At 40.2% G+C, this 27,507-nt stretch overlaps 2 protein-coding genes across 7 annotated transcripts in view; both read right to left on the bottom strand.

The window, feature by feature from the left end:
* Positions 1–10,312, bottom strand: part of hipk3a (homeodomain interacting protein kinase 3a) — a 39,309-nt gene extending 28,997 nt beyond the window's left edge. For all 4 annotated transcript variants that reach the window (XM_046849177.1, XM_046849178.1, XM_046849180.1 and 1 more), the window contains exons 1-2: positions 9,906–10,312; positions 4,231–5,296 (exon numbers count right to left, since the gene is read on the bottom strand). In XM_046849177.1, the coding sequence (XP_046705133.1) occupies positions 4,231–5,294 (1,064 nt within the window). In that variant the 5' untranslated portion in view covers positions 5,295–5,296; positions 9,906–10,312. The remainder of the gene's footprint in view (positions 1–4,230; positions 5,297–9,905) is intronic.
* Positions 10,313–14,021: 3,709 nt separating this feature from the next.
* On the bottom strand, positions 14,022–24,114 carry tcp11l1 (t-complex 11, testis-specific-like 1). 3 transcript variants are annotated; one of them, XM_046850381.1, is made up of 10 exons: positions 23,991–24,114; positions 19,732–19,909; positions 17,592–17,724; positions 17,383–17,503; positions 16,738–16,958; positions 16,509–16,645; positions 15,688–15,863; positions 15,092–15,273; positions 14,753–14,925; positions 14,022–14,242 (listed from the first exon to the last, which is right to left on the bottom strand). In XM_046850381.1, the coding sequence occupies exons 2-10, from the start codon at positions 19,886–19,888 to the stop codon at positions 14,025–14,027; spliced, it is 1,518 nt and encodes a 505-aa protein (XP_046706337.1). In that variant the 5' UTR covers positions 19,889–19,909; positions 23,991–24,114; the 3' UTR covers positions 14,022–14,024. The 3 variants fall into 3 exon arrangements, with proteins under 3 accessions (XP_046706337.1, XP_046706336.1, XP_046706338.1); XM_046850380.1 differs by having other exon boundaries at positions 23,923–24,080; XM_046850382.1 differs by having other exon boundaries at positions 24,003–24,055.
* Positions 24,115–27,507: the final 3,393 nt, after the last annotated feature.

Genomic DNA, 27,507 nt, shown 5'->3' with positions numbered 1-27,507 from the left:
TTGAGGCCGAATTCAACCTTTTCTGCACTGGAGGCATTCTGAAACCTCGAGAGCAACTCAAACATGGTGCATTTAGACACGTTTCAATGTAAAAATTTCCACCGTTTTTAAAGAATAAAAGTGAAAACGACATAAAAAAAAAATCAGAAGTTTATTCCATTGTGTGAACAGTGAGAACTTTGAGAATAGGAAAGAAAAAAAAACGCCTTTTGTGCGACACATGAGCTCCGAGGCGACGATCGGGTTCACTTCCTGGAGGCGTAGCTGCGTGCTTGCTGTAACACAACGCTCGGCTTGTCATGACATGGTGACTGTGGAGAACACTAACACACATGCCCTACATTCGTGCCAGCCAGATATGCGTGCGAGTGCGAGAGTGTGAAAGGACTCTCTGGGCAAAAAGAAGGAAATTCTGGTACTGGTACCAATTTCCACTCAGTCTGCACGACATTTGCATACTGAAGATCATTCGTTTTCAGGACAAAAACACCCAAAAACTCATTTAGCACCTGTTTTTTTTTTTTTACTTTAATACCTCTATAGATGTAATTACTCGCTTTTCTTTTAGGTTTAAAATAATGTCGCAATCCTTGTTTGACTTGTGCCGTGTTATTGTTCTGCACTTCAGACATGCAAGTGGTTTTGGAATTCTCTCCTGATGAGATACGCAACGGTTTGCTGGTTTAATCGTAAAATTTAATTACACAGAGAAGAAAAAAAAATATATACGCTTTTCACAAAAGTACACATTCCCGATTCGGACTCGAGTGACGCAGGAACGCTGCGTTTTCTTTTTAATTCACTGAGAAGGGAGTGGTTTAGTCGTGTGAAAATAGATAGAACTTATCTCGCTTCCACCACGGTCGCCGTAACGACGCGTAGCTTTCCGCACCCTTGGCGCTTGACTACGCGGTATGATATTAAGAGCTCGAGTGGAAAAGGGTTTTCAGACGATCCTGTGAATCATTCACTGTGAAAGAGATTGCATTGTTTTGATGCCGCGCCTCGTTCGAACGCAAACGAGCCATATTGACCCGTCCTAGATGAAGGAGGCGTGGCCTCCGGATCCACTAGGAGCCTAAACATTTCCTCCCGATCCGGTTTTCGAGCTGAACCCAGAACCGTAAGAGGAGCCTCAAGCGGTGAACGAGTGTGTGATTTTGTAACGCAACACTAGTTTGCTTTGTCAGCAGCACAGTCACTGTGTACTTTGGTTTCGCAACCCATAGACATGCAGTGCTGAACAGAGCTCAAGGAGAGGCTGCAACATTTAATTCACTACATGCAATCGGTATATATATTTTTTTAATAAATAAAATGTAACACCTAAAGATAAAGTAACACTCAAGCGCAATCCGGAATTTAAACGGTGTCTATATTTTATAGTTTGATAATCCAAACTGTTATTCGGTACATGTACAACATTTTGTTTGTACTAGATCGATATTAGTAGCAAAACGTTCCCTTGCTGCAAAATTTTTTATAATAAATCATTGAAAAAAAGGAAATGCACGGAGCAGAATGTCTTGTTCCCGTGTGCCTGGTTATTATTGTAACCATGTATTTGTAAAACACCAACCGCAAACTCTCCTCAGAGCACGACCGAAGGGGGAAACTATGGAACAAACCAAATCTTTGAAAGAAAAAGAAATAGCCAAGATTACTGAGGTTGGGGACAAAGAAAAAAACGATAAAATCTGTGCTTTGAGAGCGAGAGAGAGAGAGAAAGACGAGTACTGACGTTTATTCACATAGCAATCTCTCAGCATGAGATCTCATGATTCTACATCAGTCTAATTAATGTAGGGCTACAAATCTTTCAATGTGTGTCAGTGTGACTCAGTCCTGTGTGGAAAATGCAATAGGAGTGCGCGCACACACACACACACACACACACACACACACACACACACACACACACACACGAGACCAGTGCACAAAACACACAACAGCTACATTCACAGGTGCCAAAGTACAAAAAAAAAAATAATAAAAAAACATCACTGGTGCCATTTAAACTGCAGAGAGAAGCACCCAGTTCCTCTTTATCCGTTACAGCTGATAACCGAACCGCGTAAAGGTCACGTCTGTGTGCTTACAAAGATTGCTCTTGTTCTCTCTGACGTAACAAAATATAATGTCCTCTGGCCGGTTTAAACACCTGAATAAGTAAAGGAGGCGTCGCCATGTCGTAATGCATGTAGTGGAGAGGGGAAAAAAATGAATACAATTAATGTAAAAACTAAAAAAATTATTAATGAATGGACAGTTGGTGCCACCCAGATGAGGACGGTTCCTTTCAAAGTTTCTCGATCATCTTTCAGCTTCTCCCACAGCGAATCCTCCTTCTCCATATCACTCCGTCCTCAACATCTGCCTCTTTAAATCCAACTACATGCATGTCTTCACTCACACCATCCATAAACCTCCTCCTTGGTCTTCCTCTTTTCCTCCTTCCTGGTGGCTCCATCCTCAGCATTCTCCTACTGATATACCCCATGTCCCTCCTCTGCACATGTTCAAACCATCTCAATCTCACCTCCCTCACCTCGACTCCAAAACGTCCTACATGTGCTGTCGCTCTAATAAACTCATTTCTTCTTCCGTTCCATCCTCTTCACTCCCGATTGTTAAAAGCGCCATACATATAAAACTGAATCCATGTTTGAAAACATTATTTATGAACAAACCTTTTAATTATCCAATTGTTTAAATCAATTTATCGATTAAATCAAACGGATCCGTCTTTCTCAGCGCAGAAGTTCTTATATCTTAGACTGCAATGAGTTCCAGGTCAACACTTTTTCGAACTAGAACGTGGTTCAAACCAAAACAGGCCTTTTTATTTCCATGCCATGTGTTCGTGCAGGTTTCATCACAGAGGCATCGGAAGAGGAAGAACTCGAAAATCGTGCTGAAGCAACAGATATCAACAGATATCAAACAGGACGATTCAGACGGACAACCTGAAGCACAACTTCTCAGGCTGATACAATCCATGTCAAACTGTTTCTTTAAAAGTCCCATAACCAGATTTGTACACAACGTGATGACTGGTTGCTGCAACAACATGCCCGCAGGCCTACACAAATACCTCGACGGAAAAGACGACTGTGAGGAACGCTACCGAAACATACGGATCGCGGCTTAGAGCTCAGCGTGCATGTAAACAAACAAGAGTCTGGGTGAAAATGTCGGTAATGTTGAGCTCTAATTGGGTGAAGAAGAAAAAAAAACGTATATTAGTAACGTCTGCGATTGTGCTGCGAGTCGCCGTTAATTTCGCAAATCTCAAAGCAAATATTACAGCTGTGATTGTCAAGAGTCTGGGTGTGACTACAACAGTCGAGTAAAGGAGGTAACGTCACAGAAATGAAGAACAGAAGAAAAATATTGCAGAATTGAGAAGAAGGAAAAAAAGAGAGAGAGAGAGAGAGAGAGAGAGAGAGAGAGGGGAGAGAGAGCGCTACATAATCTTGGCAAGCTACAAAACTTCTTTTGCTGAACTTCCTCAAATTGAGAAATAAAACCCCACAAAAGCAACAGCTCGGCTTAAGAAGAGACGAATGAAGTGAAGCATCGGATATAAACTGCTTGATCTTGTTACTACTCTGATCCCAAAAAAAAAACAACTACAGACGGTTTGAGTGTTGATTGATAGATGACTGTAGCTACGTATGTTATACAGTAGATGAAGTAACAAACACCTGATTAACTTTAGGTGCCGGAAAAAAAAATCAATCTCTCTCAATGTATCTATCCACATACCTCTCTCTCTCTCTCTCTCTCTCTCAATGTATCTATCCACATACCTCTCTCTCTCTCTCTCTCTCTCTCTCTCTCAATGTATCTATCCACATACCTCTATATATCCATATATCTATCCATATCTAGCTATCCATCTATATCTCTCCATCCACCTTCATATATAAACATATCTATCCACATACCTCTATTTATCCATATCTATCCATCTCTACTTACCTTCCAATATCCTATATAACGTTTCTACCATTATGTTCCTCTACTCATATAGAATATTGGGTCTATTGTCTGCAAAAAAAATCCATGTCACCTTGTACACCATACAAAGACAAAACCTCATCCGGTATCTCACTCAGATTTTTCTGTCTCTCTCTTTCTCTTGATACACACACACACACACACACACACACACACACACACACACACACACACACACACGAGGCAATGTAAGGACACGTGTCTAACCTGTAGTAGCGTGACTGCAGGTAGGTGGAGCACACAGCCTTGGAGACGTGGCTGGCCGAGCCAAAGTCGATGACCTTGACGCGGTACGGTTGCCTGCGAGGATCCACCAGCATGATGTTCTCCGGTTTGAGGTCGGCATGAATCAGGCCGAGGCTCTTGAGCTTGCGGAGCGCGGTGGCCACCTGCTGCAGCACGGTGCGCATCACCTTCAGCGGCAGCGGGCTGAACTTGTTCTGCTTCAGGAAGTCGTATAGGTTCTGCTCGAGCATCTCGAACACCAGGCACGTGTGGTTGCGGTGCTGGAAGCACTCGAAGGCGCGCACCAGGTTGTGCTCGTCGGCGTTCTCGCTGCTCAGGCGCGCCAGGATGCCCACCTCGATCTGACCCTGGCGCGCGTACGACGGATGCTTCTTCAAGATCTTCACGGCCACGACCTCGTTGGTGCCTCGCTTCCAGCACTTCACGACCTGGCCGAACGTCCCGCGACCCAGGAACTCCAGCACCTCGTACGTCTGCTTCATAGAACACAGAACCTCGTGCTGCACCAGCTGGTAGTCCCCATCGTTTGTCCCGCCCCCTGTGCCGGCAACATTCTGATTGGAGGGCACCGTGGTGCTCACGTTGCTCTGCATCATGGCCGGCAGCGCAGGATGCTCCTCAACGATCTGCATGGTCCTCACGCACCTGCTCTGCTCCTTGCCTTTTTTGCGTTCAAACCCACATCCGTCAAACGTCCCTCTGCTCTCGTTTTCCCCTTCCTCACCCTCGTCCTCCTCTCCTCCAGCTCCTACACACCTGTAGGAGGAAAGATTCCCTCTGCGAGGCTCTCCAGGAGCCACAGTCTGTAATGAAAATCCCGCTCCCTCCTGCGCTTTTGTCTTTAAAGACGGGCGGGCGGAGATGTTGGTCGGACGCGCGATGCCTAGGTTCACGCCGACCACGTAGGTGCGAGGAGGCTTCTCATGGTACACACAGGTGCTGGCCTCCACTGTCCTCTCGCTGCTAAAGGCACTTGTCTGGGGCTGATGCGCATACGGTGGGCAGACCAAAACCTGTAAGGCCATACCTGAGGAAAAAATAAATAAATAAATAAATGCTGGAGATCATGAATATGAACACACTCTTTCCTGGCAACAAAACTAATACGGTTGTTAAATACAGCTGAGTGATTTATAAAAAGGATTCATGTGCACGTTTGAACTGAGAGCTATTAAGTGACAGCATTGCAGTTAGCTGATAGGGATTAGGCACGCCAAGTTACACACAAGAGCTTCTTATGTTAGCACAACATATGGCACAAGTCTGGACAGGAGGACACACACACACACACACACACACACACACACACACACACACACACACACACACACACACACACACACACACACACACACACACACACACACACACACAACCGTGTCCCAGCAACGTGACTCTGCAGAAGCCTGGAGCGGGTACGCGAACTACGGAGACGGTTATGAAATTCTAAGGCACGTCTGAGAATCTTAAAGAGGGAGCTAATGCTGTTTTTTTATAAAAAGGAACGAGGCAGACTTGAATTGGAAAAAAAATCCTTTAAATAACAGCATTACAATATAGGCCATTTTAGCCAAAGCATGTGGTCAGACAACTCAAACATATGTTAGCAGGTCGTTTCTGAACCGGTGGCAGCTCGACTCTGCTGAAGAGCCTCCAGCTAAACGCATCGAGTTACAAGGATCTCTGTTCAACTGCTGCCAGAGACAGGTGTCCTCTCACTGATCTCAGAGTTCACAACCACCAGGGTTTACGATGAGGAGAACGAGGAGGAGGAGGTGCAGTGCAGAGAAAGACACCTGTTGATACTGCAGCTGTTTCGCCGTAAACAAGGGGAAATTACCAGGAGCTGCGTTCGGCGGTCAAACAAAAGCAAGCTTAATGAGCGCGATTTTCACCCTCAGGGTCAGAACGTGTTAGTAAACAAAACGGTTTGCTTCCACCTTTTGTTACTCGCATTATGTCTTCTGTGAGCATGGCAACTCCGGGGGTTTCCTGATACGAAAAACACTGGTGTAACATTAAATATAATCTCGATTTGAGGCCGGCTGACACAGGGTTTTCTCTGGCCGATGCCGATATTTAGAAAACAGGACGGCCGATATGTAATGCAGATTTGTTTTTGTAGAGAAGCTGATCGACTGAACCACGAGAAGTGATCCAGATACACACGTGTTTTGGATATCTGGTTAAATAAAACAAGAGTAAGAAAAAGAGATGCCGCAAACTAACTACAAAATAACTACAACTAACAATTAGCAAATAGTTTAGTTAGTTAGTAAGTTCACTTAATAACTAGTTGCTATAAGAAGTTAATCTACTAACCAGTAGCTTTAACTTAAGTAATACTCAACTTTTGTAACTCTTGGCTACAACTAAATCACTTGGTAACTATTAGCTAGAAGTAGTTCACTTATTAAACAGTAGCTTTAACTTGTATGTCTAGTAGTTATAAGTAAAAGTCCACTTAGTAACTTGTTCCAATACTAGTACACTTGGTATCTACAAGCTATGACAGTAGAATACTTAGTGACTGATAGTCATAACTTTTAATTAACTTATGAAGTAGCAGCTATAATCAGTTAGTTAATTTTGTAACAAGTAGGTTACTTACTAATTAGCTATATATAACTAGATCACTTACTAACTAGCTATATAATGTAGTTCTAGTAGCTAGTAGATCACCTACTAACTAGCTATATCTTGTAGATCTAGCAGCTATATATAACTAGTTCACTTAGTAACTAGTACAGATTAGCTGGTCAAATGTGAAACAAAAAGTCACATGTTCTGGATATCTGGTTAAAAGAGAGAGAGAGAAAACCAATTCTTTGATAATTGCCAAATTGTTTATCACTGTCTCTTTGCAGACAGGGCACAAAAAATAAAAAAAAAATTACCCAATCGTGGCAAGCAAAGAGCCTGACAAATTTCATCAATCTTGCGCCGATTCAGACTTGAGAAACAACTTTTTTGCAATTCTCTAAAACATTTCCCTCCAGAGTGTTGCACCATGAAAGCACCAAAAAATCCAGTGCACATAAAAACCTCAATGTAGTGCAACAGGTGAGAGTTCCACATGAACTAAACCGAGGGCATAAAACATCCGTCACACTTTTCTGACTGAAACATTTTCATATCTGGAGCAAAATGAGATTCAGACAAACATGTTTTAACTGTCAAAGAAAAACTAGGAGTTAAATAAAACTTGCTTCATCTCATTCTTCCTCAATTTGTATTAATATTACAACCTGCTGGAGAACATTTAGTACCATTAGGTTCCCACCTGTATGTACGATAATCATGTACCCAGAAACAGCACAGTTTTGAGCCCAACCTCAATATTGTAGAACATTATTTTAATTTGGGATTATAATAATTAATTTAATAAACATCAGTTAGTCATTAGTAACTTGTAGTTCACTTAGTAACTAGTGACAATAAGTAGCACTTCACTTAACCGGTTCACCTTGAAACTAGTAGCTATAACTAGTAGTTCATTTCGAAACAGATACATTTCATATTTGTCCCTAAACTTATTAGTTTATCATTAGTAACTTGTAGTTAATTTACAAACTAGTAACTATAACCAGTAGTTCGCTTACACGGGTTACTAGTTAACGAACATAGCTGATTGCAGGAATGTGACATTCAAATTAAACAAACATACATTTACCCACACCCCCTACTTATAAATAACACTTAGCTATAAATAGTACTTAAATTACTAACTAGTAGCTAGTTTATTTAGTAAAAGATGCATTTTATATTTTTTGGCCTAAACTTATTGGTTTGTAAACAGTAACTAGTTGTTCGCTAAATAACTAGTATTTAACTCAGTAACTAGTACTTCATCTAACAACTAGTGCAATGCCCCAAACTTAATAGTTTGTCATTAGCAACTCGAAGTTCCCTTATTAACCAGTAGCTATAACTAGTAGTTCACGTGCACATGCTACTAGTAAACAACCAAAAGTCCAAGAATGTGATGATATTTTAATCTTGGACAAACAAATACATTTCATATTTCTGTCACAAAACTATTGTTCTGTCAATAGTCTGTTAAATAATAAATAGCATCTATAACTAGCGGACTACTAGTTAACAGTCAAGAAACACCACTAAACGTAAAATCTTGGATTACGGAATTATATATAATGTTTATGTCCCAAACTTATTGGTTTGTAAATAGCAACTAGTTGTTTACTCAGTAACTAGTACTTCATCTAACAACTAGCGCAATGCCCTAAACTTAATAGTTTGTCATTAGCAACTCGTAGTTCCCTTATAAACTAGTAGTTCACGTGCACATGCTACTAGTGAACAGTCCAAAAATGTGATGATATTTTAATTTCGGACAAACAAATACATTTTATATTTCTGTCACAAAACTATTGTTTTGTCAATAGTCGGTTAATTAATAAATAGTCTCTATAACTAGTTTACTTACACGGACTACTAGTTAATAGTCAAGAAACGCCACTAAACGTAATATCTTGGATTGAGGAATATCTAATGTTTATGTCCCAAACTTATTTGTTTTTGTAAATAGCAACTAGTTGTTTACTCAGTAACTAGTACTTCATCTAACAACTAGCGCAATGCCCTAAACTTAATAGTTTGTCATTAGCAACTCGTAGTTCCCTTATAAACTAGTAGTTCACGTGCACATGCTACTAGTGAACAGTCCAAAAATGTGATGATATTTTAATTTCGGACAAACAAATACATTTTATATTTCTGTCACAAAACTATTGTTTTGTCAATAGTCGGTTAATTAATAAATAGTCTCTATAACTAGTTTACTTACACGGACTACTAGTTAATAGTCAAGAAACGCCACTAAACGTAATATCTTGGATTGAGGAATATCTAATGTTTATGTCCCAAACTTATTTGTTTTTGTAAATAGCAACTAGTTGTTTACTCAGTAACTAGTACTTCATGTAACAACTAGTGCAATGCCCCAAACTTAGTAGTTTGTCATTAGCAAATCGTAGTTCCCTTATTAACTAGTAGTTCACGTGCACATGCTACTAGTAAACAACCAAAAGTCCAAGAATGTTACGATACTTTAATCTAAACAAAAACATTTTATATTTCTGTCACAAAACTATTGTTTTGTTTATAGTCGGTTAGTTAATAAATAGTCTCTATAACTAGTTTACTTACACGGACTACTAGTTAACAGTCAAACCGGAGTCCATAAACGCGACAAACAACGTAATATATTGGATTACAGAATTATATCTAATATTTATGTCCCAAACTTATTGGTTTGTAACTACTAGTTGTTTACTTAGTATCTAAACACTTCACTTATAAACCAGTAGCTATAACTAGCAGTTCACGTACTACTAGTTAACACCCAGAACTGAGCCCAGAAACGTGACTTAGACGTTTTAACTTGGACAAACAAATAAATGTGTTGTTTTTTTGTCGGTGAAATTTCAAAAGGATAAAAATATAAAACTCGAGTTTGTTTGTTTTAATTTGTCTCCACGGCGAAGCAACTTTCCCACCCGTGTCCCCGTGCACGCGCCACCAACTGTTGACGAGGCCAAAACTCCCAGTAAACTACCGAAAACAACCAACTCCCCCCCCCCCACGTAACTCTTCCCGTTCGGTCCGCTGTTTACCTTCACAGCCAGCGACTGGAGCGGGACGCCAGAGACATGTCCGGGCTTTAGTGTTCCCCTTCAGCAGCCTGTGATCTCTCGCTAGAAGCTGCCATCTTGTCCTCCTCCTCCTGCTGCTGTTGCTGCTGCTGCTGCTGTTCTTGGACAACGAGGGAGAAAACAGCGTCCGTCGCCTCCCTCATGTCGAACTACACACAACTCGCTCTTTAAGCCATGCACTCAGCCCGGAATTAGTCCACGGTGGAATTCACGGTCCTCCTCGGCATCAAGAGTGAGTTCCGCTCGTCATATCGAAGGGAAAACGGGGGAAAAAAATTGAGGAAAAAAGTAAAAAATAAAAAATCCTCCTCCACCGAGAACCTTCTGCTTCCTGTCTCCGATTATGTCTGCAACTTAGCGAGGCGCGAGCTGCTGCTCCACAAACAGCGCCTCCCACTTCCGCCTTCTTCTTCTTCTTCGCTCCCGCGTCATCTCGTGGAGGCGGAAGTAACTTTTCCCTTATTACCCGCTTCGCACGCTGCACACCGTCATTCATTTTCACTTCCATTCTAGTTCAAACTAAAACATTTTGGATTAACCTCGACGCGTTTAAAATACGATTTACGCCATATATTTATATATGCACGCCCGTTTGCCCGAAAAGTTATTTTTGTAGTCCTGATTCATGCACTACATTTCCCATAGGCACTCAGTGAGAAACGTCTGGGGAACCAATCATAACACGACATTACATCCGGGTATTTTAAAGACGGACACGCGTGGTCTAAAACGAGGAATTTCGTTTATATTTCCTGTTTATATGATCGTATAATTCTTTTCGACGAAAAAAAGAAAAAAAAAATGAGTTTGAGTTTGAAAATGCGGGTTATTATTGTGTGCGTGAAGTATCATTTCAGACTAGATTGAGAAGAAAAAGTTATATATTAAGACATATGTTAATTTTCTGAATGATGACACTGTATAATTAAAAAGGACCCTGTTATTTATATATAACAAAATTAAAGTGAAGTGTAAAATGTATTCTAACTGAAAAAGAATGGCAGAGAATAGCGTGAGTTGCTAAAGGTCGTTACTGCCATCTACTGGTAATGTTAGGTAGCACAGCCATGGAGTTTAAAAACACTATGTTATCGTGGGTAATGGAAAAAAAAACACAGGATTTTTTATTAAGTTTCTATTTAGGTAATTTTGTTATAGCAGCTACAAACGCCGCTTCCATTCCTTTGTCTCCCCAAAAAAAACCCAAAAAGCCTCAGGCCTTAAACTTTCTTGGGTGCTGGAAACTAAAAGGAATATTATACTAATTTAGGAAAGTAATTTTAGAAAGAATAATAATAAAAAGGAAGGAGTCTCCAGTGTTTTTAACTGCCAGAATAAACCGGACAAACTGTATTATTGATATATAATAAATATATATGTATTTGATAGATGCTCTGATCCAGAGTGACTTCCAAGGTGCTTAGAAGTCTCCAATGATAAATATATTCTAAAGCTGGTTCATTAGGACACAGAGTAAGAATATAGTCAGTCTAAAACTGAGTTGGGAGAAAAAGATAGTTAGAAAGTAAGATTTCACTCTACACTGATGCTACACTGAGTCTGAGAGTAAGAACAGTGAATTTGTCACTGCAGTTTGTGTTGTAGGTGAAGAAAACAGCAGTGATACACGAGCTCGAGTGCAGTCCTGTTTATTAAAGGAAAGCTACTGGGTTAAAGATGCGAGTTAAAGACACACATGGCAAAAACGACCTTTTACGGTACACACAGCGATGATAAGTAGGACCATCTGTACAGCATGTGGTGTGGTATCCGTTGCAAACATGCTTCGTGGACACACGGTTTGATCAAACGATGCTACAGGAAGAAATAAAATACACCATCGCCTTTAATGCCTCGTCCCCTCGTCAAACACTCGCTGAATTTTCTACTTCGAGACTGAGAATTCACAAATCTGTTTGATCTCTTTATTCCCTCTTCTCTTTGTGAATACTGCATTGTAACAGTGTAGGACAGAGACACGAAAAGCAACGTGGAAACGATTTCTTTCGTGAAACATGCGTAAAAATGTAATCGAGGAAAAATTAAAATAAATCATTTAAAAAAAAGATTACACGGATTTACCTCCTGGACCAAACACACACATACACACACATACACACACATACACACCACCCAAATAAATGTGGAACAATTAGAATCGGCACAAAGCGAAAACGGGGAAGAGAGCAGCGCACATTTAACCGAGGCCGGCCCTCCACTAAGGCACCAATCAGATTCTGTACACCTTCGCACCATCCAAAAAAAAAAAAAGACAAAAAAACAAAAGGAAAAAAAAGGCACACACACACACACACACACACACACACACACACACACACACACACACACACACACAGTAGGATCTTGTTTGGCCAAACATGATTAAGATTATAACAATGTACCAGTTCAACTGTTGTACAGGGAAGTTGCGAAGAAATGTTATTTACAGTAGTTCAGCGTTAGAGGTGTGGAGGGGGCGGAGCTTAAATCTCCCAATAGTATTTCTTAGATTTTTATTTATGGGTTTTTTATGAAGTTTCTGAGGTGATTATTTTGAGATAAAGGTAATATTTCGAAGCAACAATGATCTCCTCAAAAGGGTCCTGAATTGTACAACTTCTGTGTCAAGCTCAAATGTTCTTGGCCTTCCTGGTCATTATTCCAAAATGGGGAAATTTTTTTTTTTTTTTTGCGGAATTTGTGCCAGAATGTGTGTTTATGCATCAAGTGTAATATTATCAATCATCTACATTCTTAGGTTTCTGTAACAATGTCGTTATAAACGAACTGATTTCTTGTCTTTATTCATTTTAATTTCTAATAGCTGCTATGAGTTTAAAAAAAAAACGACAAAAAAACAAAACATTTGTGGCCAGGAAACGGATTTGGAAATAATTCAATGGAGCCCTTAAAATATTATGTCATATCATGGCCACTATATATTATTTCCCATAGCTCCCCTTTTAAATGTACAGTACAGACCAAAAGTTTGGACACACCTTCTCATTCAAAGAGTTTTCTTTATTTTCATGACTATGAAAATTGTAGAGTCACACTGAAGGCATCAAGGGCTATTTGACCAAGAAGGAGAGTGATGGGGTGCTGCGCCAGATGACCTGGCCTCCACAGTCACCGGACCTGAACCCAATCGAGATGGTTTAGGGGTGAGCTGGACCGCAGAGTGAAGACAAAAGGGCCAACAAGTGCCAAGCATCTCTCGGGGAACTCCTTCAAGACTGTTGGAAGACCATTTCAGGTGACTACCTCTTAAAGCTCATCAAGAGAATGCCAAGAGTGTGCAAAGCAGTAATCAAAGCAAAAGGTGGCTACTTTGAAAAACCTAGAATATGACATTTTTCAGTTGTTTCACACTTTTTTGTTATGTATATAATTCCATATATAATTCCACACGTGTTAATTCATAGTTTTGATGCCTTTAGTGTGAATCTACAATTTTCATAGTCATGAAAATAAAGAAAACTCTTTGAATGAGAAGGTGTGTCCAAACTTTGGTCTGTACTGTACTTGAGCTATGTTTTTATATGTAAGTTTAACACTGTTGTATTTCAGTGTAGCAGATTTTCCAAATCCCCTTCGTTACAATCGTTTTACTAAACGTGGCTTAAATCCGTTCGATTTTGGATGCTGCCGAATAGTCGTGTCGACATCCTAGATGATTTCTTGTCTATGCCTTCACGCCATTCTAGTTATCACGACTTTAACCACGTACCGAGTATGTTCGAGTACACTATATTATTCAGTGACTTGTTGAATAACTGAATCCTGATTATTACGATCTCTTACTGCCATTTAGACATTGAGAAGAAAAAAATAAACACCATCCACACCTTCAAGTGGCACAGAACTAAAGCAAGAACGAAAATATAAGTTTGTGGGATACGAATATGGCAGGATAGTAGGCTCTAAATGTTTTATTTATTGATATAAATCCTTTGTTAGCGTAGACAGAAGGTGAGTTTTGGGGATATAATCTGCAAAACCATAAACCCAGTTGTTTCTAGGACCCTACGGTAGGCTGCCTGGTTCATTCCACTCGTCAGTTTTATGTGACCCCCCACCCTAAGTAGCCCCACTCCCCCCGGCCTGAATGGCGTCCTCCAAAAGGTTGTGGTAAAACGGCGAGTAGACGAGCTTGTTGAAGTTCACCAGACGGTTCAGTCTGGTTCCGATGTCTTCCAGCTCTTTGCTGATAGGAACCAGACCACCAGGAACAGCCGGTAAGCCCCCTTGAGGACCCAGTTCCATGAAGGCCAGGAGATATCCCTGGATCCGGGAATCTGTTCGACAACAACAACAAAGAAAGAAATAAACAGCTGTTTAGCCACAAATCAGCCACAGAAGTACACTATATGTCGACACCTGACCATAAGATACACGTGGGCTTTTTTAAACATCCCATACCACATTTAGTCCCCATTTGCTTCTCTAATAACCTCCAATCTTCTGGGAAGATGTTCCACTAGATCCTGGAACTGTGCCCAGTACCCCAGTACCCCAGTTTACTAACACCCTTGAGGCTGAATGAGCAGAAATCTCCACAAATGGAGAGATGTTAAATGGGATAATCAGAAATTTGCACACACAAACCGTATGCTCTGGTGTTTACAAACTATTGTCAATATGGTTTATATTGGTTTCAGTTCTGAACAGAGCTTTAAAAAGATATATAGTACAGAATATATGATAGTTTCCTGTATTATCCTGTAATTATTATTATTATTTTAAATAAAATTTTCTTGCACCTAAGCCAATGAGAGCCCTGTAATTCAAACAAATAAAGTCATTACCAACGAGTTTACGGATGGGGTTATCGTGGGACTTGACGGCTGCGATCTGGCCTTTCAGGGTGTTCTCTCTGTCTGGATGAAAAGGTGAGAAGCCATGCTGAGTCAGACGTTCCATCAGCTCCAAACACAGTTTCTCTCCGATGGCCGTTAAAGTCTCGTCTGCTTTGAAAAACCTGTAAGCCCCACACACACACACACACACACACACACACACACACACACACACACACACACACACACACACACACACACACACGCACGCAGACAGAGATTCGATTGCTCTTGTCTGTGAGTATGGAGAGAAGTAGATTGATTGCCGGTGTGCAGTTTCATGCTTACGGTGTGTGCATATCAGCCAGCAGGATCCTCACGGTGCTCTTCAGTGTGTCCATAAGACCTGGCAACCCTGTGATCGCCTCCCCTGCAATGTTATACACGATCAGCAGCACAGACGCCACCATTGCCAAGCGCTCCAGCTCGAGCTGCATCTCCAGAAACCTGCCGCGGTCCATCAGCAGTGTCTAGACAGGCAGAGAGTGAGAAAGAGTGAGAAAGAGAGAGAGAGAGCGTGCGCTATAGTTAGTGAGAGGATTTAATTTCAAGAAAATAAACATTGAAAATAAAGGAGGGAGGGGGAAGGGCAGGTTGTAGAGGACGAGATGATGGTTTATAGAGGGAAAACAGATACGCATAGAAAAGTGGCAGACAGGATACGAGCAGAGGGCAAGACAGAGAGAAACAGCCAGATAGTGAAATATAGTCAGACAGATGGAAAAAAATAGGGAAAAACAGAATGACAGAAATGGAAGTAAAGGCAAATACACAGATAGAACAGAAAAACAAACAAAAGAACAAAAAGACAGACAGATTTATAAACAGATGGTGTGTAGTTGTGTTATAATGGCACTCAGAAATGTCAGAAGCCACTGGCCCACCTCGGGGAAAGTATCTGGGCTGTCCTCCCAGCGCAGCAGTTGTAAATAGGCGTGGTTTTGGATGTTCTGTAACAGCTGTGAGGATGACCCGGGTGAGCCTGCTGCACCCTCTTCAGCACCTTTAACAAACGAGTCTGCCGACTCCCTCAGCCATTTCTGAGTGTAGTCCAGAGCATCTGAAAACAAGCACAAACTTATATGAAGGCTGATGGACACTTTTGAGTTCCTGTCATCACTCATCGTGCACACACTATGTGGACAAAAGTATCAGGACACCTCACACGGAACCCTGAAGGCGCACGCTTGTATAGGATGTGGTAGGACGAGCTTGAACTAGGAGACTCAAACCTGACCCAGCATGACAATGCCCCTGTGCACAAAGCCAGCTCCATGAAGATATGATTTAGAGTGGAAGATCTTGAGAGACCTTCTATAGATCTCTGACCCAAACACTACTAAATACCTTTGGGATGAGTTGATAACACGATGACAGCAGCGCCCCAGGCCTCGTCACCTCACCCACATCCGTACCTGAATTTACTATCACCCTTGTGGCTAAATGAGCACAAATCTTCACGAGTGGAACATGCCAGAAAATTTTCAAAAAGCACGTACGAATCTAATAGTCAGGCGTCCACAAACTTTTGACCATATAGTGTAGCAGCTATAAACGGTCCTTATATTTACACCTTTAGCTGCAAAGCTGTGACACTGGAGACAAAAATATCTCCTTATAAATATATTCAACATCGATAAAATGTATTTTATATATTCACAAGTATTTTGTTTGATGATTTGTAATGTATAAGAAGTCGTCTCACTAGGCTGTTTGTTGAGTAACTCCTGAAACTTGTTCCTCTCGTACTCCACCGAGTGCTGCAGCAGTTGTGGCCGGAGACTACTGACAGCAAAGTTGGCCATGTCAATCTTCATTTTGTCCAACACAGGAAAAATAGACCTGCGAGGCGGGGAATATAGTTGTACACTATAAATACTGAAATGAACCTCCCTATTCAAGGAGACTTTAGGAGAAGGTTGGTGATCCCTCACCTGAAAAGAAGCACGGTGTCCGTGATGTCCCGCAGCTGGTGCACTTCTTTGTCCCGACACGGCGCGCAAAAGTCGGCCATGGTGTTGATAATAAACTTGGCCACTTTGCCGATTTCCAGCGCCCCGTTCTCCGCCTGCTGCTGGATGAGCGACAGGTCCAGCGCCTCCTCGATCTGTCCTTTCAGACGCGTCTGGTACGGCATCAGGAAGGACAGCAAAGTCTAGAGATGGGCATCGAAAATGAGTAATTGCCACGAGTTTCTGACCTGAGATGATATTACTCTTGATCTAAGCTGAATTGATTATTATGAATGCTCATACATAAGACCTTTACAGACCAGAAGATCAGAACAGAAATCAGTTTATTTTCATCAACACCTATCAGACACATCAATCATGTCAGGGAGAAAAAAATGCAATCTGGCGTTCTTTATATTCATTTTTTTATTTTTTTTCCCCAAAGACATTTAATGTTCCTTTGAAAAGCTTCAGAACAAAGTAAACTGCAACATTGTATTAACTTCAAAAGGGGCGGTATGGGAATGGCTGTTTATAGCTGCTAGAAACGGAAAGCATTCGTACCTATAATTGATACTTGGATTTTACGGAACCGTGATCAAGCCTCTGTGGCTTTGACGATCTTACCTCTTTAATTTCCCCAACCAGTTTGATAGCGTGCTCGTAGACAGGTGGGTCATCGTTCAGCTGGGTTTCGAGACAATCCCAGAATGCTTTGTGAACAATTTCCTTAACTCGTTTCTCTAAACTGCAAATAAAAAAAGGAAATAAAAGTTAATGTTCTCGTCTAGTTTCATGATTGAGTGATTTAAATTCATGATTAAAAATGACTGTACCTTCCCTCAGCAGGTTCATTGGGTTTGATTTGGAAGCCACCGTTCACTACGATCTCGTGAGCCAGCGCCATGTTAGTCACGCCTTTAGCAGTCTCCATCAGCTCCTCCACCGACACCAACTTGGACGGGCTGGCTGTTAACACAATAAACAATATACAGCCCTCCTTTTTACACCAAATACAGGGTATACAAAAACCTCATCATGTAGTTATTTGGCTGGAAAAGTCAGATGTCACCATATTTTTTATGAAAAACTCAACATCTTCAGCTCTGCTACCTCCAGCTCCACCTCCTGTCTTTTACTCAATGCCACTGTCTCTGAACCAATCAACATCTCAGGTCTCACCACAGTCCTATAAACTTTCCCTTTCACTCTCACAGATACTCCTCTATCACAAATCACTCCTGCTATCACTCTTCTCCACCCACTCCACCCTGCCTGCACTCTTCACTTTACTTCTCTAACACACTCTCCATTACTTTGCACTGTTGACCCCAGGAACCTGAACTCCTCCACCTTTTCCACCTCTTCTCCCTGCAACCGCACCATTAAACTGCCCTCCCTCTCATTCACACACATGAACTCTGTCTTACTCCTACTGACTTTCATTCCCCTTTTCTCCAGCACGTACCTCCACCTCTCCAGGCTCTTCTCAACCTGCTCCCTACTCTCACCACAAATCACAATATCATCCGCGAACATCATAGTCCACGGACACTCCTGTCTGACCTCGTCTGTCAACCTGTCCATCACCACTGCAAACAGGAAAGGGCTCAGAGCCGATCCTTGCTGCAGTCCAACCTCCGCCTTGAACCAGGCTGTCGTTCCTACTGCACACTTCACTGCTGTCACACTGTCATCAAACATGTCCTGCACCACCCTCACATACTTCTCTTTCACACCTGACTTCCTCATACAATACCACAACTCCTCTCTCCACCCTGTCATCAGTTTTCTCTAAATCCACAAACACACAATGCAACTCCTTCTGACCTTCTCTATACTTCTCCATCAACATTCTCAAAGCAAACAATGCATCTGTGGTGCATCTTCCTGGTCACCTCTTCTCTCAGCCTGGCTTCCACTACTCTTTCCCATAACTTCATAGTGTGACTGATCAACCTTATTCCCTCGTAGTTACTGCAGGTCTGCACATCTCCATTATTCTTAAAGATCGCTACCAGCACACTCCTTCTCCCTTTCACAGTTATAAATGGGTATAAATCAACAACAACAAAATTCAGTCCTGAACCCAGCTTTCTGCTTCTTCTGCACTACTTCTAAATAGCCACTGTTAGCAAAGAAAAAAAAACTAAAACAAAGCATTCAATGTGCTCAACATAAAACTAGCCAAAAGGTAAATCAGTAAATTCCTCTCTTTTATGTAACATGTTGCAACGATTGGGGGTTGAGGATTCTTGACAGTGTGGAGAAGGAACTCCATGATGCTGAAGACACACCAATTACCATAGCTGTAACAATTACATTGTATTATTAAATACAATTTATCCAACTTAGGAAAAAGCTTCTTTATACTCGTACAAATATTTACACACATTGAACAGGGCAGTTTCATTTGGACATTTCTTGGGCAACAATGGTTTTGCAACAAGAAGTTCATTTTTTCAGACACATTATCTGCCAGCAAGCACATGCAAAGGGCACAACAGGGTGGAATGCAGAAATTCGTTTGTTCTCCAGATTTGGGAACAAGACAACATGTGGCTGTCATGAGATCGACATTCTTTCTGGAAAAATCTGTTTCCCATTTTTATAATAACCCCATCAATGTTAAGCAGATATCTTATCAGAGAATGACAGAAGGTGATGGTGGCATTATTGGAATCATTAGAAACATTATTTGTATATGATGTCATGGTCTAAGGTTAAAAAATAAATAAATTGGGTCTTCGTAGACCGAGAACAAAACAAGACCATTGATTTGTGGTCTCGAAAACCAAAACAGGGTTTAGTACCAGAACACAAGACAGCATACGGGGCAAATCTTACACTATGGTTTGAAATGTAACCTATTCTCAATCTGATAATAGAGATCTCAACGAGATTAATGACTTATACTTCAGAAATGACATTTATGATAGAAGTGGTAGAAATAAAAAAACTCTGAGGCGCTCTTACATGGAGGAGTCTGTCGGTGAGGACTCGGCGTGTTCGTTCTGATTCGTTTACGCAGCATCTCTTCGGATCCATCTGTCTGGCCTTTGGAGTCTTCTGACCCTTCAGAGTCGACCTTCTTTCCCTCCTCATTGGATGAGTCATTGGGTTCTTTGGGCATCCTCTACAAGTCAGCGGTGATCTGGACAAAGATTCAGATTGGTTGATATAAAGAAATTTTAGGAAGAAAATACTGAGGAACATCAGATTATTGCAAACTGGCATGATACTCTGAATCCATGCTTTCCATTATGGTACATCCATTAAAATACATATATGCAAAATTTTGAAATAAAATTCATAAAAAAAGCACGAGAGACACCCCGAAAAACTGTGCCGCATTGCCATTTTACGGTCTGAGCATTATTTCCTGTGTTACTGCTCATCCCTTTTCTTCATGTTCTTCTTCAGGTAGGTACAGTGGTGTGAAAAAGTGTTTGCCCCTTCCTGATTTCTTATTGTTTAGCATGTTTGTCACACTTTAATGTTTCAGATTATCAAACTATCTTAAATATTAGTAAAAGATAACACAAGTGAACACAACATGCAGTTTTTAAAATGAAGGTTTGTATTATTGAGGGAAAACAAAATCCAAAACTACATGGCCCTGTGTGAAAAAGTGTTTCATCCCAAAGGTGTTCTGTAGGGATGAGATCAGATCTCTATAGCAGGTCACTCAATACTTCCTCTCCAAAGCATGTAAACCAGATCTTCAAGGAGCTCATTGTGTGCTCATTGCCATGCTGGAACAGGTTTGGGTTTCCAAGTTCAAGTGAATGCAAAATTTTATTACAGCGCATCTAAAGACGTCCTGTACAATTGTGTGCCTCCAGATTTGTGATAAAAGTTTGGAAAAGAATCACATATAGCAGGAAAGTTCAGGTGACCCAATATTTTTTGAAATATAGTGCATGTTAAAACAATAATCAACCAGAATCAACAATCTCCTTCTCTCTCTCTCTCTCTCTCTCTCTCTCTCTCTCTCTCTCTGTGTGTGTGTGTGTGTGTGTGTGTGTGTGTGTGTGTGTGTGTGTGTGTGTGTGTGTGTGTGTGTGTCAAATTAAACATGCTCCTGAAATATCAGTGGCTTGGGCTCCTGTCTCTTTTATCTTTTTAGATCTGCTTGGTTCATCTCGACACCCAACCTCTGGATGGAGTTCTCTTTAATTGGAGAAACTCTGTGCAGCTGAGGACGGTTTCACATAAACAGCCTGAAGATCCATAAAGTGACTGAGCAACTCAAGAACTACAAGGTTGAATCTGGACTGTAATTAATATCAGTAACAGTCTACTACAACGGCTCATAGCCACAGTTTGCATGAAGATTTCTGCATGTATAGTTTTCCAGACTCCAATTTCCAGACTTCCCAAAAGATTTTTTTTTTACAAATGCTTAATTTTATATTTTAGAAAACTGAATATGGAAATAGTATGGAAACAAATATTTTTCAATACTCAGCGGTTTTATTTTTCCATACTAATCCAAACCTGGAAATCCCTCAACTCAAATTCCATACTTTTTCGTGCTTTTCCAAAATGCGTAGGAACCCTGTCTCAAGGTTTCTTACTCTTAACTCTTTCCACAGTCGCCACTGGCTCACTCATTAGGGATAAACTTCCATATATAAAGAACAAACTTACAGCCGCTAAACTAATACGTTCTTTTATACAACAGTGTAACCTCTATATCTCTGTAAAGCTGCTTTGAGACAAAGTGTTCATATTGTTTGACCACTAAAAATGAATTGAATTTAAAGTTGATTTAAGGATCTTCGGGAAAGCGAGTATAATCTGAAAGTACGAGTTCAGATTTTGAGTTCAGAAATTAGTTACAAATTTGCAGCGTCAGTGTTGTAAAGCCCAACCAGCTGGAAAGCACTTGAATTGTGCTGGAAAATCCCCCAACAATCCTCATTGTTACATGTTGCTGGTGCTCAGCTGTTGCCAGAGACTCGACACCGTCTCACGCTGGGGTCAAGAAGTGAAAAAATAAAGGCTCAGAGACTAAAAAAAAAACGTTAAACGTCCTTTTCATCGCTTGGATATTTGATCTGCAGGTTACCAGGCAACATGACTAGACTCGGCAAGGCAAGCCAGGTTGAAGAAGTGCGCGTTGTTTGCTCGTTACCTTTCGTAACGTTTCACCAACTCATATTGACTAAAGTTTAACGCAGAGCGCTGGCACGTTTTACTGACTCGTGCCGAGCTGAGGGAAAGATCATTTACAGCATGATGTAGTCAAGGTAGCAGATTGCAGTTTTCACCACTAAGATTTGCCAATAGATTGACAAATGTATTAGAAAAATATGGAGAATGATAGAAGGACACATTTCGACACATTTAAAGGTGCTATCTACAGTAAGTGGCTTTGCTAAGGCATCATAGTAATAACAAAATGTCCCAGCATTAAATTGGTCCAAAATCATGATGCTGTCACTGTTATGTTTTACATCTGGGATGAAGTTATGATCTTGGAATGTAGTGTTTGGTTGCAAGAAACGTTACGTTCTTTTGTTGTTGTTAATTTTTCACATGCATCTTGTCCACAGAACAGTCTACCAACAGGCTTCTAATGCTAAACAAACCTTGGACAACAGAAGTGTTTTTTTTTCTTAATACAGCATAGCAAACACCTACCATGCGCACTGTACATGTTCAGCGGTTTCCTGATAGTGGACCAATCAATGTAAAAGTAACCTATAAGTGTGTTAACCTCAGATGTTACCCTTGGGTCCGTTGTGACCTAGTGTGATATTATTGAGATTATCCTCACAGGGGTTCACTACTCTCCACAAAAATAAACAAATAAATGCTGTCTATCTGAAGTTTGTTCAACATTGGAAGCCTTTTGGTAGACTTTTTCCATTTACAAAAATATATGCCAGAATCAAATGTAATGTTTGGTGCGAACCGAACACTGCATTCCAACATCATAACCTCACCTCATAGTGCTGGCAGCATCGGGGTTTATTGCTTGATTCCATTACTGATGGACCTATGAATCCTAGACACCTGCCCTGCACACTGTACATTTTCAGAACAAGTTCTGTACAAGTTCCTGAAGTTAGACCCATCAATGCAAAAGTACCTTGTACGTGGCCTCAGGCGTTATGGTTTGATCTAATATCACTTCCTGTAGTGATTTTTTTTTTTATTTGTATAGTGCTTTTAAAAGCATCTTCATAGAAATAAATAGGTTATATAGTATAGATTTATGTTAGTGCCTATAAGTTTTTTTAATAAGTACATTTCTTTGTATCACTACAATGTCAAAGTCTCGAAGTCGAAGTCTACGCCAGTGGTGACCGCATCAAATAAAGAAAAATTCTTGGGAGGGTCACAGTGATGCTGAAAGTCTGTTGGAAATCCTCTTTCAGATTGAAATTCTTCCTTCTTGAGATTTCGATAGTGAAGACCTACTTTAATATATTTGTACAATTCAGACTGGCCTGATTTGCCATCCCTTTGACTTAAACTCTGATCGAACTCTTATAGGATCATGGTGGAAGTGGTAGCTCAGTGCTTAAGGCACTGAGTTATTGATCAGAAGGTTGGGGGGGGATCCTGAGCTCTGATCACAGCTTCCTAACATCATCGGGGACTAGACCCATTTTAGTGTTGTCTGCTTATCGTAGTTCTCTGTATTAACTTTTTGGACAGAGGTGAAGATCTGATCAGGATTTAGGTCCAATATTTGCAGAACTACACAGCTGGAATGACAAACTTCCTAGGTTTTGTGTGTGTGTGTGTGTGTGTGTGTGTGTGTGTGTGTGTGTGTGTGTGTGTGAACAAACCATAAGGGTTTGGACCAAATGTCAAAACAGGACAAGGCCTTTCCACGTCCCTCCAGCTGGTTAGTTTGTATTGGTATGACACTGACATGACTCCGGCTCAGTCTTAAATGACTACTAACACCCTATACTAGTGCACTATGTAGGGCATGGATTTACAGCTCATAAACCCTACATAGTGCACTATAGCTACTTCAGCCTTGCATTTCAGATGGTATCTATTTTCTGAAAGCGAGCTTTTTAATATCTACGCAGATGCTTTGGTTTGTGGATCAGGCTCCTCTGTTTTCCTGTCCCTCCATTCCCTAAGATCTCCCTACAAATAATACGCAAGCTTGACACGTTTTCGCGTCAACACCCTTACCTGACTCTGCCGAGAAATAAAAACGACTCGATCCCAAAGCTCGGCTAGGATCAAAATAAAGTCTTCACCTCGTTCCTCACCACACAAACGTTGGTTAGATTCTCGATGAATCCTGATGGCCAAATAAACGTTTTCCTATCCATATTCCGTCAAACCCCGCCTCGTGTGCCGCAATTGGTCATTAGTTTGTGTTTAAACTCAAAAGCCGTGCGCCGTTTTGACGTTTACGAATGTTTTGAACTATCAACCAATCACAATCCAGAAATCTGGTGCTACGAACCAATCATACCGCGGGAGGCGGGACTACCCCAATGCGTATAGGAGGAGAAGAAAAAAAAAAGATCGACGCGTCTATTTACGGAAGTAGAACCTATTGAAGTTCTTTAGCTTTCGGAATGAGCGAAGAAGCAACGCGGACAACTACATTTCCCATAATGCAATGCGGGTTCATGCTTGTTTTTGTAATTTAACGGTCAATTTTCTAAAACAGAAGGGATTATGGGTAGGCTGGCAAACCAATAAACAACTATTGTGTCCTGTATATGTAACTGAATGCTGTTAGTCATATGACAAGTCAATTACAATACTTTTATTCATTTCACTGACAAATTGTGCAAAAATATCTTTTTATTCAATAGCAAATGTTTGCATTCTCGTGTTTTTGAAATGCATGAAACATTTTGTGCAGTAATTCGTTAATAAATCCACGTAAATAATTTAAAGAGATGATAAATGTGTCAATAGAAGCAGCAAATGAGCACAACAAATAATATATCCTGGTTCGGAGGAGTGTCATGAGTAAGAAATGTGTCAAAAAAAAGAGATTGGTGGCCAGGATAGAGCGTCATGAAGCGGCCATACGTGAATTACTTTTAGAAAAATTATGATGATGAGCTTCGCCAACATTATTGAAAGAGAACCTGGGCATTCAAGGATAAGGATGGCGGATGTTTGGGACATAAAAACAATTGGCCTGTACACAGAGGGTACATTAAGACTGTCATTGTATATACTGCAAATGGAACTGTCTGGATTTATTTGTGGATTTAAGGATTTACTATAGCTCATGACATGATCACCAAACATACATAGTCCATGTTTCTGAGAGTTCCCTTCAAAATATCTACTTCAGAAACTACCATGAAGTGTACAAACAAGAAAGCTTTTATTTCCAATAAACTAATTAAATATTTCCATAACCCATATTGATTGAAGACATGGAAACTAGATTAGAGAGTAGAGACAGGCTGACTGTCTGGACTTCTCCTTCTCCAGTTTAGCACTTTAACTGGGTCATAGAGCCTGTGAATCTATAGTTAGTCATCTCTATAAATGGACACTGAATGGCATGTATAAGTGAATGCCAGTCTCAGCTGACAGAAAACGATAGAATAATGTTGCGTCTATTAATAATCATTCTCATTTTGTTAAATCCTCTCCAGGAACTGATGTATCCTGATCCATGGTCCTGGTTCATGTATTTGACCAGTATGACCAGTTATGGTTTTTGTTGGTTCTGTTTAAGCAAGAAATCTTCTTTTAATGTTATGTGACACTTCAGAGCGATTATTCCAGTGACAAAATAAACCTTGTTTCATTCCTGTGCATATCCAAGATCTACACTGTTTTGCATTTGGTCACTACAGTAGGAGAAGTGATTGACAGGTGTAAGGTGCTCATGTATTAGGATGTGTACTAGAATGGAGATTTTGCTGGTCAGGATGGTGTTAGGAGGAGCTTGAGGTTTTCGGTTGGATTTAGCTGGTCAGACGAATTTCCAGCTGGCCATAGCAGCTGCTCGTGGTGATTTGTGGAGAGGGGGGGTAGGTCACATTCAGGATGGTTCTACTACAACTCTTTTCTCTGAAGCGTCAAGTTGATTGAGGGCTGTGGGCCGAAAAAATAAATGTTGCATTGTACCAAACATTATATTTAAATTAAAGTTGCCATGGTTCTTCCCATTTATGATATTGTAATATATTTATTCATTAAATTCGAACGGGAGACATTCTCCCCCCTCTCTTCTCATATCTAGCACAGTGACCAAATCAAAGGTCACCAAGGGGCAACTTTGTGCAGGCCCTAGTTTGGGCATCTGTTCCAAATGATCAGACTGGGTCCAGCAAGTCAGGTTCAACAGCTTTGATGGCTGAGCTGTTTTTGGCTGAACTATTTAAAGGACTGACAAAAGATTAAAAAAAGATGTCTAAATAAATGGTGCCAGCCTGAATGATAAAAAGTGATCACATTGATCTATTCCAATACCATACTCTACAACACTCATCCAATGTACTCATGCTCGGACATCCAGAGAACTGAAGGGAGATCATGAACATATTCACAAAGTATGAAGTCAAATAATATTTCATAGAAATACCTGAACACCGTACTGCTTTCCTGCTAGGTTTTCTAACTCCTTTTCATCACTTAAAGTGGATACCATAAGAAACTGACAGGAAAAGAGTCAGGAGAAGCTCGCCTAACTTACACTACCCGAGCTTGATCTCGAAAAATTATACAAAAAAGTTTTGTAGTGAAACAATTATTTTATTATTGGCACATCAGAAAATCATCATATAAGCAATTTACAATATCTACATTTATTTTAAGAGCATAGTGATAACAATTCATCATCATCATCATCATCATCATTTTTGACAGATTCTTTTCGACCTGGACCAGGTGATGGAAAGCTCGCCACTGATTCTGTGTAAACATGATTTGTAACGCTTTAGGTTATTTTCTTAGTTCTCTTAATTTAAGATTAACGTCTATTAGTGCTTAGATTATAAATAGGAGTAAGAATGATTTAAACAAGTCATAAATTTGAAATCTTTATAAACATAAACAGAAAGAAAATGTAAAGTGTAAAGTGTCCATTCCACATGCAGTAAAGAACACAGCCGTTAGGGGTCACCAAAGCTCACATTTTTGATCAGGTATGAGTTTTGTGTTGGGTTTTGTTTTTCTCCATATTTAGAAACGCTGAGAAAATGAAAAACCATCCTGAGGCCTATTCAGCACATAACCTGGCTTTACATAATAACATACCTAAAAAAAAAAAAAAAGAAACTTAAAAAGGAAAAAAAAACTAACAAGCAAAAAGGATGACTGAAAACAAGCAGTCTAGAAATGTTATTGCATAAAAGTATCGTATCTATTACATTAATTTTTATGTGGTTTAGAGTAACAAGGTTGTTGGTTTTCGCACATCACTAATAATAATAATAATAATAATAATAATAATAATAATAATAATAATAATAATAAAGTCTATTTGATAAATATAATAGACATTTTAGAAGAAAGAAAGAAAGAAAGAAAGAAAGAAAGAAAGAAAGAAAGAAAGAAGATATAGATGAAGCTAGAAAGAAGATATTGTAAGAAACAAAGAAAAAAAAGAAAGAAAGATAGAAAGAAAGAAAGAAAGAAAGAAAGAATAAAAGAAAGAAATAATATATAGATAAAGCTAGAAAGAAGACACTGTAAAAGAAAGAAAGAAAGAAAGAAAGAAAGAAAGAAAGAAAGAAAGAAAGAAAGAAAGAAAGAAAGAAAGAATAAAAGAAAGAAATAATATATAGATAA

Source organism: Silurus meridionalis, chromosome 5 (assembly GCF_014805685.1).
Source record: "Silurus meridionalis isolate SWU-2019-XX chromosome 5, ASM1480568v1, whole genome shotgun sequence".
Classification (NCBI taxonomy): domain Eukaryota; kingdom Metazoa; phylum Chordata; class Actinopteri; order Siluriformes; family Siluridae; genus Silurus; species Silurus meridionalis.
The sequence above is the reverse complement of the archived record's forward strand: the minus strand, read 5'-3'. Positions and strand labels throughout refer to the sequence as shown.

Coding starts and splice junctions, on each gene's coding strand:
- tcp11l1 (XM_046850381.1), bottom strand. CDS start 19,888: ATGCCCAAAGAACCCAATGACTCATCCAATGAGGAGGGAAAGAAGGTC. Junction 17,504..17,591: donor AATGAACCTGCTGAGGGAAG/GTACAGTCATTT, acceptor TTTTATTTGCAG/TTTAGAGAAACGAGTTAAGG. Junction 16,959..17,382: donor TGGTTGGGGAAATTAAAGAG/GTAAGATCGTCA, acceptor GCCCATCTCTAG/ACTTTGCTGTCCTTCCTGAT.